Below are 13,978 nucleotides of genomic sequence, written 5' to 3' on the forward strand. Positions count from 1 at the left end.
GCTGAGTGAGGGCCGTCTGTGATGCAAGAAGTGGAGTCGCCGAGTGATGATCCAATTGAATCAACTCGGGTTGTAATTAGGAAATGACAATGTCATTGGGCTATTAGGATGAGCATTAGGGGTTCGATTTGGTTCCGTCCAGCGGGGTCATGCTGTGCCGCCAGCCCCTGGCCTGCCTGCTTGCCGGACGGCCGACGGGTTGGATGGATACGTCGATGATGCGTTCGTTTGGCTCCCGCCGCTGTCATCTCGACAATCCCACTCTCACACTTCACTGGAACAACAGCCATTGACCTACCCCGATACAGACCGAGGGATAGAAACTAATAGCCATGTCGTGGTGAGTAGCTGTGGATCTCGCTGCACCAGAAGCTGACACGCTCAGGGGAGGGTGCGTGTTGCCATTCGCTTGGCTCGAGTGGGGCCGGCCACAGACTAACATTCGTCCAACAGATTCAAGAAGGCTGCGTCCCGTGCGGGCACGCAGCTCATGCAGAAGACTGGCCAGGTCGAGAAGACTGTCGACCACGACTTCCAGGACCAGGAGGCCAAGTACAGGACGTGAGTTGCACGGTGCCGGACAATGCCAAGCCGCCCACGTAGGTGGGCTGGCTGCGCAGCACATGGCGAGGCGCGCTCGAGTGTATTGGCTGACATCCGCCTCAGAATGGAGAAGGAGTGCACCAGTCTGCAGAAGGACGCCAAGACGTACCTTGATGCCATTCGTAGTGAGTGGCTGACTCGGTGATCTGCGCAGCGCAGCGCTGACGCGCGCGCACAGCCATGGCCTCGTCACAAGGGCGTATCGCCGAGACCATCTCGCTCTTCTACACCGCGGACAAGTCGAGTGAAGTGAGTTGCAATCTGGGTTGGCCGCAGAGTGGAGCTGACATGTACAGGGAGCGATGGCTGGCCACGCCTACAAGGCTTCGGTCGACGAGCTCGACAATGTTGTCAACCGCGACTTGGTAGGTCTGCTAGTCGCCGCCGAGAGGCGTAGCTAACCGCGACCAGGATGGACCCCTTCGTGCCACTGTCCTCGAGCCGGTCGGAAAGCTCAACAGCTACTTCAGCAATGTCAACGCTGCCATTGACAAGCGTAACCACAAGGTGGGTTCACCTTTGCCCTCTTTTGTGAGCAACCCGCTCACCCCCGCAGTTGATCGACTATGACGCGACGCGGTCAAAGGTCCGCAAGCTTGTTGAGAAGCCCGCGGATGACACGACAAAGCTGCCCAAGGTGAGGCGGCCCCCGGTTGTCGCGAGGACGTGACTGACATTATTCCAGGCTCAGCAGGAGCACGACGACGCGCGTGAAATCTACGAGTTGCTCAACAACCAGCTTATCGAGGAGCTTCCTCAACTCGTCGAGCTCCGCATCCGTACGTCTCGCGTCGCGTAGCGGCGGTAGCATGACGACTGACCCCCGCAGCCTACCTCGAGCCATCGTTCGAGGCCATGGTCCGCTGCCAGCTGCGTTTCGCCGAGGAGGGCTACGAGAAGCTGTCTGGCGTGCAGAGGTACTTCAACGACAACATCCGAGACGACTACGCCAACGGCCAGCTGGATGCGCAGGTCGAGAATGTGCTGGGAGAGATGAAGGAGCTCGCCATCTACGGCGCCTAGAGCCTAGATGAGCTGTGCGCCGCCACATCCGATGGACAGGAGATCAGGATGTTGTATTCATGAGAAGTATACAAGCGATGGAGCTATACATCGAACAGATGTGGTGGGGTTGGTGACAATAGATTGTGCATGTCTCAGATTGGAGAAGGCTGGCTGGAATGCGGAGACAGAGGCAGTCGTGTGGCGTTTGTGCCTGAAACATGGCACTGGAGCAACTGCCAGTTGGCAGCGTGAGTCTGCACGACATTGTGCGCGCTTTTCGACTGTAGCCTTCACCGCCTCGGCCACAGACCGCGCGCCTCAGCAGCGAATGGCACAAACTCGAGCGGCGGTCAGTGCAGGCCACCGGCGGCGCCAGGCCGGTCTCTGCAGCAGCGGGGGGCGGGCGGGCGAGAGACAGCCGGCCCTGGCGCACTGATCTCTGGCGTCAGCCCCGCTCGTCCCCTCTGCGCCCGCGCGGCGTGGTGCGGCGCGGCGCGGCCAGCGACCAGCCTTCGGCGTGGTTGGCGGAGGCGTCGTGCGCGGACGACCAGCGGTGACGAGGTCGGCGATGGCCAGCGAAGCGAAGAGCAAGATCAGTCGCGTCGAGCGCGGTGCCAGCGTACGTGGTGCGCTGGTGGCGGCCCTCATCCACTCCGCTCCCCCTGCCGATCAGCTGCCCCCATCGCGCGGTAAACGCCGGCCAAACAGCAGGGGGCGAGCTGCACAGCGCCGCCGCCTCCGCCGCCGCGCCGCCGACAGCCAACGACGCACCATGTGAAACTGATCCGTGCTCTGTCGGGGTAGGGGGGCAGGGGGCGAGCGGGTGCGCGAAACCTGGCGACGTGCAAGTCGCATGCCAGCAATGACGAGACACTGCAACCTGCTCTCCACTACACGCACTACCGCGACGCGCTTTGGAGCGCGACACACGACGACTTGCTCCACCCGGCCCACCCCCGCCCCGAACTCGACGAGGCCCCGACTCTGTGAAGACACGACTGCGGCACCCTAGCGCCGCGTCTGCCGCTCGACTACGACACGACACGCCCCCCGACGACGCGCCGCCCTGCTCTGCCCCTATCGCCGCCATCTTGGTTGCCGACCACTGCTGCTACAAGGACGTTTGGCCCATGCTTGGATAGTGAGTGAGTTGATCGATGCCGGGTTGCGTCGTGGTCGTGGTTGTCGTGTTACGAGGGCGCTGCGGGATCGGAGCTTGCAGTGTGCGTCGCAGGCGTCTTGTCGAGGATGCCCGCCCCGCCCCACTGCGCACTGCGCTGCACCTTCTGCATCCCACTCAGATCTGCGTGTGTCACGGCGGCGCGGCGGCGCGGCGGGCGGCGGCTTGACGACGATCATGACTCTTCTGCCTTGCTTCTTCCTTGTTCCTTCCCTTTCGTCGTCGTCGTCGTCGGCTTCGTCACCGTCGCCGTCCTCGTCGAAGTCACGTTGGGGGAGGGATTGGCGACGCCCCGAAGTGCTCCTGGTGTGCGCCCAGGGCGCGCGCTTGAGGGTGACTGCACACTGCTCGGCATGCTCCTGTCCTTGGCTGCGTCGCCGCGCCTCTTGCGCCCCTCCCCGCCCCGGCGACGGGCCCCGGCCAGACGACCAGGCCGACTGGGTCGCGCCGCGCGCGCCCCGTCCTTTGCGCGCCACTTTTGTCACTGTCTAGCCCTCTTTCGGGACCGTAGTCGTCCGCCGACAGAAGTGTCGCGAAGAGTGGCTGGCTGGCGTGAGGGAGGGAGCAAGCGCCGACGGGGGCGAGTGCGGGCAGGATGGCGGGCAGGCCGAGGGGGGCGGAACTGCACGCACGGTGCGCCAGTCGAGCACCATTCTGACGGCGGCGTTCGCATGACGGGGCTGGTTGCTCGCCCGCTGGCTGGCTCGCTCGCTCCCCCCAGCCCAGTCGCGGCCCTTCCTCGCTCGCTCGCTCCCCCTCCCTTGGGGCGCTCGTGGTGCTCGACGCCGCTCAAACTCTATTATCATTCCATTTGGAGCGAGAAGAGGCGAGGCGAGGCGAGCAAAGTGTCTGCGAGCTAGGACAATGGCGGCGGGGGCGGGGGACGGGGCGGGGCGGAGGCGGATACACTGGGCTGGGACGACGACGCAGATGGCACCGTTGTCGGCGCTCGTCCCCTCGACGAGCTTTCATGTGCACGGCTGCGCACAGCGTTCCTGCACCACCCAAACCCAGTCCAGCCAGCTCAGCCAGCTCAGCCAGGCCAGCCAACCCTCGGTCACGAGATCCACCACACACACAGAGTGTGGACCCCGGGTCGGGCCACCCACTCACACCCACCCACACGCCCACACACACACACACTGCACACAGACTGCCAGCTGCACACACTGTACACGCTGCACACTGCACCCCCCAGACACGCTCCATCCCATCACTTTCTCCTTCTCTCTCTCTTTCTCTTTCTTCACTCGACTTGTCTCTTTATCCCCCCAACTCCCCCCCTCCCGGCTCGTCGGCGCATGGCCCTCTTGTCATTGCCTGTTCCTCTCTTCGCCTCACACCCTTGACATTGCTACAACCTGCTTCCACGCCCATTCCTCTTTCCTTGCCCCTACTTCCCACCTCTCCCCCCTGCTAGACCCGCACCCCCATCACCACAACTGTCGAACAGGCCAGAGTTTCCTGTATTGACCTTCCACGCTCAGGCCCAACTGTGACCAACTGTCATTGCAAGTTCTGAAGCGTTGCTTGATTATCCACCTCTTGTCGCCCCCAACTCGACTCATCAGCATCATTCAACCCATCCCCAACCATCGCCCCAGCATCAGCCCTGTAGGCCCTCCGCCACTTGTTTCCACCTAAAGCCCACCCCTACCCCGATACCGTTACAAAAGCCACGCCTTAAACAGAAATGCCGGCCACGGCGTCATCTTGGTCCCCTCCAGACATGGAGAACGGTTCCGACCTCTCAAGCCACCTCTCTGCTCTCTCGGTCGACGAGTCGCATGCTGCTGGTCACCGCCAGCCCGGCGGCATCCCTCCTACCCCGCCGTACGCCAATGTGCACACGCCCCAGCGCCCTGCCTTTCCTGGCTATGACGGCGGCCAATTCTTGTACTATGCCAGTGCGAGCGTCGATCCTGCCACGTATGGGGCCGCCGCTAGCGCCCACCAAGCCTACTCTTACACCGACCTGACGGCTACTCCCATCCAGTCCCTTGGCTCCCCCGGCGGAGTCTCCTACGATCCCTATCCTACCCCCCCAGACAACTACAGCGCCCACAACCTCGACACGCGCGCCAGTCCAAACCAGGGCCAGCCGGGAATGTCCGCGTTCCAGCAGCAGATTGTGGCGGCCGCGGCTTCGGCTCGCAACCAGTCGATTTACCGCCCGCCCCACATTCAGCCTCAAATCCACCAGCAGGTTGTGGCGCAGAACCAGGTGCAGCATGGCTACTTTACCTACGACCGCACCCCGTACTGGGGCCACCAGACGCCAGGTCGCGAAAACAACGTGAGTGGTTGCTGTTTGTGGCGGTGTCACTCTGAAACTGACGATATCCAGAGGCACAGGAATCTCGGGTCTCCAATTTCCACGGGCTCACCCAGGCGCAACAGCCAGCACCAGCAGACCCAATACGCCCTTGGTGACTTTGCGGCACACACGACGTTCACCATGCAGAACCCGCTGTCCTCTGGTTACGCGGCCGCCGCCAATGTCCAGTACACTCTTGGCGGCACCTACCCCTACTCCCCATCCCACTATCCTTTTACCCCCCGCCAGTCACGCCGCCACAGTGAAGACACCGGCACTGCGCGCAGTCAGCGCCTGGAGGAGTTCAGACAGCGCAAGGGAAACCGCGCCGAGCTTGCTGTAAGTGCACGTGCTCACCTGAGCTGCGTCGCTGACCAGTGTCAGGAAATCTACGGCAATATCTGCGAGTTTGCCGGCGACCAGCACGGCTCGCGCTTCATCCAGAACAAGCTTGAGACTGCCACTGCCGACGAGCGTGCAAAGGTCTTTGAGGAGATCATGCCCAATGCTTATCAACTTATGACGGACGTTTTCGGAAACTATGTGATTCAAAAGCTCTTCGAACACGGAGACCAGAACCAAAAGGCAGCTCTTGCCAAGAAGATGGAGGGCCACGTCCTCCAGTTATCAATGCAGATGTACGGTTGCCGGGTAAGTGGGCGTGGTATCGACTGCAGAGTGTGTGCTAACCATTCCAGGTCATGCAGAAGGCCCTCGAGCACGTCCTCGTTGAGCAGCGTGAGAAGCTCATTGCTGAGCTGAATGGCCACATTATCGAGTGCGTCAAGTCGGCCAACGCAAACCACGTCATTCAGCGCCTCATCTCCCTCGACCCCCCAAGCTATCTCACCGACGCATTCGTCGGACACGTCCACGAGCTGTCTACCCACTCATTCGGCTGCCGCGTTCTCCAGAAGGCATTCGAGGTCCTCCCGCCCGAGAAGATCCGTCCTCTGCTCAACGAGATGCACAGCTGCTCTCCCAAGCTCATGGTCGACCAGTTTGGAAGTGAGTTGGCAGCCTCTCCCAGTTGAGCTAACCGCCAGACTATGTTGTTCAGAGTGTCATCACCAACACCCCTGGCCGCGAGTTCGACCGTGACAAGGTTGTCAAGGAGATCAAGACGCGCGTGTTTGAGCGTGAGTGTGTCCGAGGCGGCTCACACTAACGTACCAGTCAGCCGCCACAAGTTTGCGTCCAATGTCGTGGAGAAGGCGCTCAAGTTTTCGCGGGCCGAGGACCGCCGCCTTCTCATTGCCGAGATGATCGGAGACAAGGCCGACGGTGCCGAGAACCATATCGCGACCCTGCTCCGCGACTCGTACGGCAACTTCCCCGTGCAGACTGCCCTCGCCGAGGCCGACCCAGATCAGCGAGACAAGGTGAGCAGGAACAAATCAGATGCAGTGCTGACGTGCTAGCTCCTCGCCATCATCGTCCCCCTCATGCCCAACCTCCGCCACACGCCATGTGGTCGCCGCCTGGAGGCCAAGATCAGCGACTATGAGCAGAAGGGTGTCATCCCGTCCCTGTCCAACTCTATCACGACGAGCTCGTCCAACTCGCCTGATCTCTCCACGGTGAACAGTGACAGCGAGGGAAGCGGCAAGAGAGAGGTCGCGCCACCCAGCTTCTCGACCAAGGGCTTCAAGGCGACGGCTGGCCGCCGCGTCGTGAGCACGACCGACTCGCACGACGAGGCCCAGGTCCTCAACGCGCTTCTGGCCTAGGGGCGAAGCTTGAATCATCATATCATCATGCTGGGGAAGGAGTGTAGCACGCGGTGGAGGAGAGCAGATCCGAGGTGTTATCGGCAGAGATTGAGCGAGCGAGGGTGGCAGTGGAGTTGAGACGACTGCAATGTTCCATACGATGACGACGATGACACCATATCATGCTACTTGATCGATGCATCATCATGTGCGAGATTGGCAGGGCCAGGGGCTTGAAGGAAGGCGAGCCCCAGCTCGCTAGGTTATGGGATGCGCAAGAGGACGTCGAGGTCTGCAGTGGATGCTGTTCGCCACGGTTGTAGCCAGTCCAGCGCTCCAGCTGGCAGCTGCAGCTTCTTCAAAGCGCGATGGAAGCGCGCCTCCGCCACGTGGGATTTAAAATCCTCGTGGATGATTTGCAATATTCTTATCGCCGACACCACGTGGTCGCCGCGTGGTTAAAACCGACGCGCGGGAATTTCTATAACGCCGCTGACTGAGGGCTGAGCGATTTCGGTCTGCAGAGAACAGCTGAGGTCTGGACGGGCTGGCAGGAGGGACGACCAGCCAGCCAGGCAGCGTCCCCCCGCCAGGCCTGCCTGCAGTCGGTCGGTCGCCTGCCCTCGCTGCCGCTGGCTTTGGCCGTTGAACTTGGTCGACGACAGTGCTTCTTCTTCATCCATCAAACATCTAGTGAGTGACAGCGAGCACCACCTCGCCTGGCGACGACACTGCAGAGAACATTGGCGCTGACAACATTGCGCCTGCCTTGCCTCGACCTCTACCGCTACCCGATTCTCCCTCGCTCGCTACCTCGCCCGCTCGTCGACTCTCGCTCGAAACTTTTGCCTCTTCCCCCTTCCACCGACCTTCACTCCCCCTCTTACACACACACTCTACACACTCACCGGCAACGCATCGCATCGACCCACTAGAAAATGGCGGTTGGAAAGAACAAGCGCCTCTCGAAGGGCAAGAAGGGTATCAAGAAAAAGGTCGTCGACCCCTTCACCCGCAAGGGTTAGTGTCAATCTGGGAGGAGGGAGAGGAGGATGGCGAGGACGGCAGCGAGGACAAGGGAACAGGCCGCTCACACCACACAGACTGGTACGACATCAAGGCCCCCTCCTTCTTCGAGAACCGTAACGCTGGCAAGACCCTCGTCAACCGCACCCAGGGTCTCCGCAATGCCAACGACTCGCTCAAGGGCCGTGTCATCGAGCTCTCGCTCGCCGACCTCAACAACGACCAGGAGCAGTCTTTCCGCAAGATCAAGCTGAAGGTCGAGGACGTTTCGGTGCGTTTGAAGATTTTTTGGTTGACCCGGCATCTGACTCTGTCTCCAGGGCAAGGCCTGCCTTACCTCGTTCAACGGCATGGACTTCACCACCGACAAGCTCCGTTCGCTCGTCCGCAAGTGGCAGACCCTCATTGAGGCCTCGGTCGACGTCAAGACCACCGACGGCTACATCCTCCGCCTCTTCGCCATTGGCTTCACCCAGCGCAACCGCAACCAGGTCAAGAAGACCACCTACGCTCAGTCGTCGCAGGTCCGCGAGATCCGCGCCAAGATGGTTGAGATCATCCGCCGTGAGGCTGAGGGCTCGGACCTCAAGGAGCTCGTCCAGAAGTTCGTTCCCGAGTCGATTGGCCGTGAGATCGAGAAGGCCTCCAAGGGCATCTACCCTCTCCACAACGTCTACGTCCGCAAGGCCAAGATTGTCAAGGCCCCCAAGATCGACCTCTCCAAGCTCCTCGAGACCCACGGTGACGCTGCCGACGCCGCCACTGGCTCCAAGGTCATCAAGGGCGGCGAGTTTGTCGAGCCTGAGATCCTCGCCTCGGTCTAAGCATATGATGCTATAGCTTGGGTAGAGGTTGCATTGGCATGTATACTTATCGACATTGGAGTGAGTGGGCTGGGGCTGGGCGAAGGCCTGGGACAGGGATGAGGTTGCCCAGTGGAGACGGAGGGGAGCCTGCTGTGGGTCAGAGCGTGGCTGTTCTTGCCGTCAATGACTGGCGGCTGGACGTTGGAGTGGACTGTCCCAGCAGTAAGCGGCATGCGCTACATGCGTCATGGAGAGCGGTTGTTGCTGCAAGCAGCGGGGAGTTGATGGCGCGGTCCAGCGTCGTCTCATCTTGTGACCGCCAGGTGGTTGCTTCGCGTCTCATGTGCTCGCCCGTCATGTGCTCGCGTCGAGGTGTGGGTCGGCATCTATGCCACGGTGAAGTGCAGAGCGCAGACGCGCAGATTTGTGCCGCCGCGTCCTCGTCGCGTGGGTGTCGCGAGTCTTGCGCGTGGCATATCGCCACCTGAACCACTTTCACTCTTCTATTACTCTCGTGATTACTCTCGTGATCGAGCGTGCCACACGACCCGACAAGGTTACGCGGGCAGATCGGCCGGCAGTGCCTCGTCGGTTTGTACCATACCGTAAGTGGGCTTGGTTGGGGGCGGACAAGACAAGCCGTGTGCCGTGCCGTGTGCCATGGGGATGAGACGCACTGCGGTGATCGGCCTGCATTGGCATGGCCGGGCAAGGTAGTGGTGACGAGCGACGGGCGACGGCCGACCCCGCGACGCTTGCTTGTCGGGCTTGGCCTGGCACATGTGCAGCCAGAGGAATGCCCAAGTGTGCCGCTGCGGCTACGCTTGGCTTGGCCTTGTTCGGGTCGGCCGGGTGGGTGCCGCCTGCACCTGCGCCTGCGCCTGCACCTGGCCGCATGTGCACTGCACATTGCTACTTTCCCCTTTTGCCCCTTGATACTGGCCCGATACTCGCGTGAGAGTGTTACCAGCAGTATTCAAAGTGGTATAGGCCAGGCAGTTGTCAGGCAGCCAGCGTCAAGCGCAAGCGGAAGCAGGCACGAGTTAATCCAAAGAGGCAGAGGTACTAAGGCCCGGTGGTGATGCACGCACGGTGCACTTTCCCAGTGCGGCAGGAGGGAGCGCCACTGCTGCGTGGAGTTGCCTGCCAGGTGCCACTTGGCTCTCTTTCAGTTGTGGCTGTGCGTGCGCGCGTCACGACAATGGCGGTATTTGTTTGACCCTGGCTGGTGGGCCAGTCAGTCGCTCGGCGCGGCGCGGGCGGCGAGGCGACGCGTAGAGTTTGGGTGGGGCAAGGCGGGTCAACTTGCAGCTATGCAATGCATACTGCTCATCAACATGCACTCCCCATATCGCATGCATGCATTCATCGAGCACAAATCACAAGGCACACACACCACTCTACCCCCGCGCGACGCCCGACACGTCGCCGGCCGGGTGGGTGGCGTGGCGCGCGCCGTCGCGCCCGTCGCGCTGGTTCGCCCGCCCGGGCACCCCTGACGCGTCCGACCGGGCTGCCCGTTCAGGGCAGCAGGGCGACTGCTGCTGGCTCACCTGGCTGCACTTGCCTTATGCGAGTGAGACGAGGCGAGACGAGACGTGTGAGCTTGAGCAGCTGCATGCAGAGAGGCCGGCCGGCAACAGCGGCGCTCGCAGCGGCGGCGGCCACCTGATGCAGTTACCTGGCCGTGTCCGCATGCGTTCGTTCCGTGGCCACCGGTGCACCTCTGTCGCACGATTCATTCAAACCAGCCCAGCCCAGCCTTACCTTACCTCGCCTTGGGTTCAGCCTCCATTCTTTTTGCCAACACGCCGCCGCCGCCGCTCCCTCTCTTCATTCTACTTCACTTCACAGCACCCATTGACGTTAGTTGTCATCTCGTCCCCGACCTTCGTTTCGCTTCTGTCTGCCTGCGTCTTCTGCCCGCCCGCCCACCGTCGACGAGCTCGCGATAGCTGGACATCAGGTGAGTCGGCGACGACGGCTTGGCCTTCCTCCCCCCTCCCTCCCCACCCCACTACGCACCACGCGTCTAGTTGGCGTCTGCGCCGCCGCCGCAGCTTCGCCCACCACGTCCCGCTGGCGCACCCCGCCTCGCCTTGCCCATTTACGCGTCCTGAGACATGCACTGACAAGCGTCCTCTGCACTGCACACACACACACAACAACCTTGTTGCTGGCACCAAATCTCGATCTCGTGGCCGCCCGATCAACCCGCCTCGCGCCCCCGCGTTACATCTCGACTGGCCTACTACCATCACGTAGCCGCGTGCCGCCGCCGCCCAGCCCCACGCGCCCGCCGCCTGCAGCGCACTGTCCTCCATCACTCCCCCCTCGCTGTCGTTTCGTCGTCGCCTTCCCTGATCGACGTTCCATCTCTCTTCACTTGTCCATCTCACTCGTCCTCCCTTTGCTGTTTCTATCTCTACCCAAAGCTTGTGAGCATTCAACGGTGGCTGGTGATGAAGACGGTGATGGCGACGACGACGACGACACACACGTCGCGCACCTCTGTGTGCGTGTGTGTGTTGTGCCTGAGTGTCATCGCGCCCGCAGTGTGTTGCAAGAGCTGACCGTCGCCCTCCTACCTCTCGCCTTACTCGGCCTCGTGCTCGCTCCCGTTGTCACTCGTCTCCACGTCCTCGCCGTGCCACCTTTACGCGCCGCCACCATGTTGATCAACGACCCCACTTCCATTCGGCTTCTTGCACCCCCGCAGCAGACTCTAGGCCGCGCCTCGACCCAAGGCAATCCCCGGCAATCTTCTCGTCGCCTCGACACCTCCCTTTCCTTCAGGCAGACCTAGCCTCGCATTGCCTCGCCGCGCCTTCATCTTTGTTCGCTCAACCATTTCCTCTTCTGGTCCTCGACGCATCGCCCTTTGCTCGACGCGCGCTGCTCCGCTCTTTGCCACCCAACTTACCCCTTTATCGGTGGCACGTTTCCAACACAGTGGCCTGTTGCATTCATTGCCTCAGTCTGCCTTCCCTCGAGCAAACGTCTTCAAGCCGACGCAAAGTTGCTCCCTGTTCACTCGTCTACACACACTCCTTCACCTACCAAACGCATAGCCCCTAATGACCGAGTACACCCTTAACCGCCCAGGCGAGGCTGGACGCCTTGACCAGTACCCACGCTACCCTGGCCAGATGGGCTCTTCACTCAACCTATTCCCGGCAGACTATGTTGGCGCCCTGACCGGTGCTCTAGGCCAAATTGACATCAACTCGATGGTGAGCACGCACCCGTTTTGCAGAGGACAACAAGCTCACTTTGTGCCAAGCGTTCGTTCCAATCGCCCACCGGCGAGCCGCTCGGTCTTGCGCCACCCGACCCGGGAAGCGTCGGACACTCGCCAGATTTCAGCAACGGCGACGCCTCGCGCCAGTACTTGGCCAACGGCCTTGCAGTTCCGGGATCGACCTCGCCGTACGGCCAGCCGGGCGTCACTGGTGGCTTCCCCGGCCTCTTGCCAAACGGCAATGCCCTCCAGGCCTCTGGTGTCCCCCACGGCGGCTCGACCGGTGTCCCTAACGGCTCGTTCGTGACCGTTGTACCCGGCTATGGCGTTATGCCAACATTCCCTTTGATGGTGCGTTGCTTCCTGCCGATCCGATCCCCACTCCGTGTTTGATGGCTGACTTGCCGGAAAGGCCGCGACCAGCTTTGGTGGCCCCTTCACCAACCGCATGACTGGCAACTACGGCCCTGCCGCCGCTGCTGCTGCCGCCGCTGCCGCCGGCAACCTTACCGGCCGTACCGTCTACATTGGCAACATCCCAGAGGATGCCTCGGCGGATGAGCTCCTCAACCTTGTCCGCTTTGGCCCTATCGAGTCGGTCAAGATCTTATCGGACAAGAGCTGCGTCTTCATCTCCTTCCTCGACGGTGCCACTGCTGCCGCCTTCTACGCCGATGCCGCGGTCAAGAAGCTCGCTCTCCGCGGCCAGGAGCTTCGCATTGGATGGGGACGCGAGTCCAACCTCCCCACGTCGGTTGCCATTGCCGTGCAGTACAACCAGGCCACCCGCAACGTCTTCATCGGCGGCCTGACCGATGAGGACACTGAGCAGACGCTCCGTGCCGACTTGGTACGCTTTGGCGACATTGACCAGATCAAGATTGTCCGCGACAAGAACATTGCCTTTGTCCACTTCTTGAGCATCTCGGTCGCCATGAAGGTTGTCAGCGCCCTCCCTCGCGAGCCGGCGTTCAAGACCAAGCGTGTCAGCTACGGCAAGGACCGCTGCGCCTACGTCCCCCGCGCCCAGCAGGCTGCCGTTCGTCAGGCTGTTGCGCAGGCTACCGCCGCTGTCCAGTCGCACACTGGACAGATGGGTGGCGCCTATGGCTACGCTGCCCCCGGCTACGGTGGCTATGGGTCGGGCTCGTTTGACGCCTCTGGGTACCCTGCCGGTAACAGCGGCTTCAGCCAAAATGGGTTCATGGACCCGGCCCAGATTGGCAACCGCTCCATCTACCTCGGCAACATTGGCGCCGACACGACTGTCGAGGAGCTGTGCAACAATGTTCGCGGCGGTGTCCTCGAGTCGATCAAGGTCCTTCCCGAGAAGAAGTGCGCGTTCGTCACCTTTGTCGATCCTGCCGCCGCGCTCGCCTTCTTCAGGCACAGCGAGCAGAACCCCGTTACCATTGCGGGCCGACGCCTGCGCATCGGCTGGGGCAAGGCGCTCGCGCCCGTCTCGCCCAAGCTGCTCCAGGAGGTCCAGCAGGGTGTCAGCCGCAATGTGTACATTGGCCAGATCACCGACTTTGAAGTGTTCACTCAGGAGAAGCTGCGTGTGGACTTTAGCGAGTTTGGAGGTGAGCTAGACCGGTCGCTGAGCCCAGCTGACATCAGAAATCGAACTCATCAACTTCCTCAAGGAGAAGCATGCGGCGTATGTCAACTTTACCACCATTGATGCCGCCCAAAAGGCCATTGCTGGTGTCAAGGGCAAGGACGACTATGCTGCTCTCCGTATCGCCCACGGCAAGGACCGTTGTGGATACCCGCCCCGGCAACCGCGCTCGCAGGGCCAGCGCCGCGACCTATCGCCCAGGACAAGCGACAATGACCCGATTGCTGCTGCCATTGCTGCCGCCGAGGCGTCTGCGGCTGACAATGCCGGAGGCGACCTCGAGGCGATTCCGTCGCCGCCTGTCGACGCGCCATCACCTGCCGCCGAGGCTGAGGGCGGTGCCGAGGATCTGAACGCTTAAAACACGCAACCTGGCGGCGACTGCTGCCCTATACCAAAGCTAGAACTAGATAATGCGCGCGTGGCGAAGGGAGGAGGAGGGCGACGGTGGCAATCTGCACCGCGCA

At 61.8% G+C, this 13,978-nt stretch overlaps 4 protein-coding genes across 4 annotated transcripts; all 4 read left to right on the plus strand.

Moving 5' to 3' along the window:
- Positions 1-332: 332 nt before the first annotated feature.
- hob3 (BAR adaptor protein Hob3) lies at positions 333-1,626 on the plus strand (the record flags this gene model as incomplete). The annotated part of the gene is made up of 10 exons (XM_069350593.1): positions 333-340; positions 386-391; positions 454-561; positions 667-728; positions 782-852; positions 900-968; positions 1,015-1,110; positions 1,160-1,240; positions 1,289-1,382; positions 1,433-1,626. 10 exons carry the CDS (start codon positions 333-335, stop codon positions 1,624-1,626), a joined length of 789 nt encoding a protein of 262 aa, XP_069210979.1.
- A 2,855-nt stretch (positions 1,627-4,481) lies between these two features.
- Positions 4,482-6,835, plus strand: PUF3 (mRNA binding protein puf3; the record flags this gene model as incomplete). Its single annotated transcript, XM_069350594.1, has 7 exons — positions 4,482-5,084; positions 5,136-5,444; positions 5,490-5,756; positions 5,804-6,113; positions 6,152-6,244; positions 6,282-6,487; positions 6,527-6,835. 7 exons carry the CDS (start codon positions 4,482-4,484, stop codon positions 6,833-6,835), a joined length of 2,097 nt encoding a protein of 698 aa, XP_069210980.1.
- Positions 6,836-7,755: 920 nt separating this feature from the next.
- RPS1 (40S ribosomal protein eS1) lies at positions 7,756-8,667 on the plus strand (the record flags this gene model as incomplete). Its single annotated transcript, XM_069350595.1, has 3 exons — positions 7,756-7,837; positions 7,921-8,114; positions 8,164-8,667. 3 exons carry the CDS (start codon positions 7,756-7,758, stop codon positions 8,665-8,667), a joined length of 780 nt encoding a protein of 259 aa, XP_069210981.1.
- Positions 8,668-11,726: 3,059 nt separating this feature from the next.
- On the plus strand, positions 11,727-13,872 carry Q8F55_001985 (uncharacterized protein; the record flags this gene model as incomplete). The annotated part of the gene is made up of 4 exons (XM_069350596.1): positions 11,727-11,882; positions 11,933-12,241; positions 12,303-13,473; positions 13,511-13,872. 4 exons carry the CDS (start codon positions 11,727-11,729, stop codon positions 13,870-13,872), a joined length of 1,998 nt encoding a protein of 665 aa, XP_069210982.1.
- Positions 13,873-13,978: the final 106 nt, after the last annotated feature.

This window comes from Vanrija albida (genome assembly GCF_041260175.1).
Source record: "Vanrija albida strain AlHP1 chromosome Unknown contig_2, whole genome shotgun sequence".
Classification (NCBI taxonomy): Eukaryota; Fungi; Basidiomycota; class Tremellomycetes; order Trichosporonales; family Trichosporonaceae; genus Vanrija; species Vanrija albida.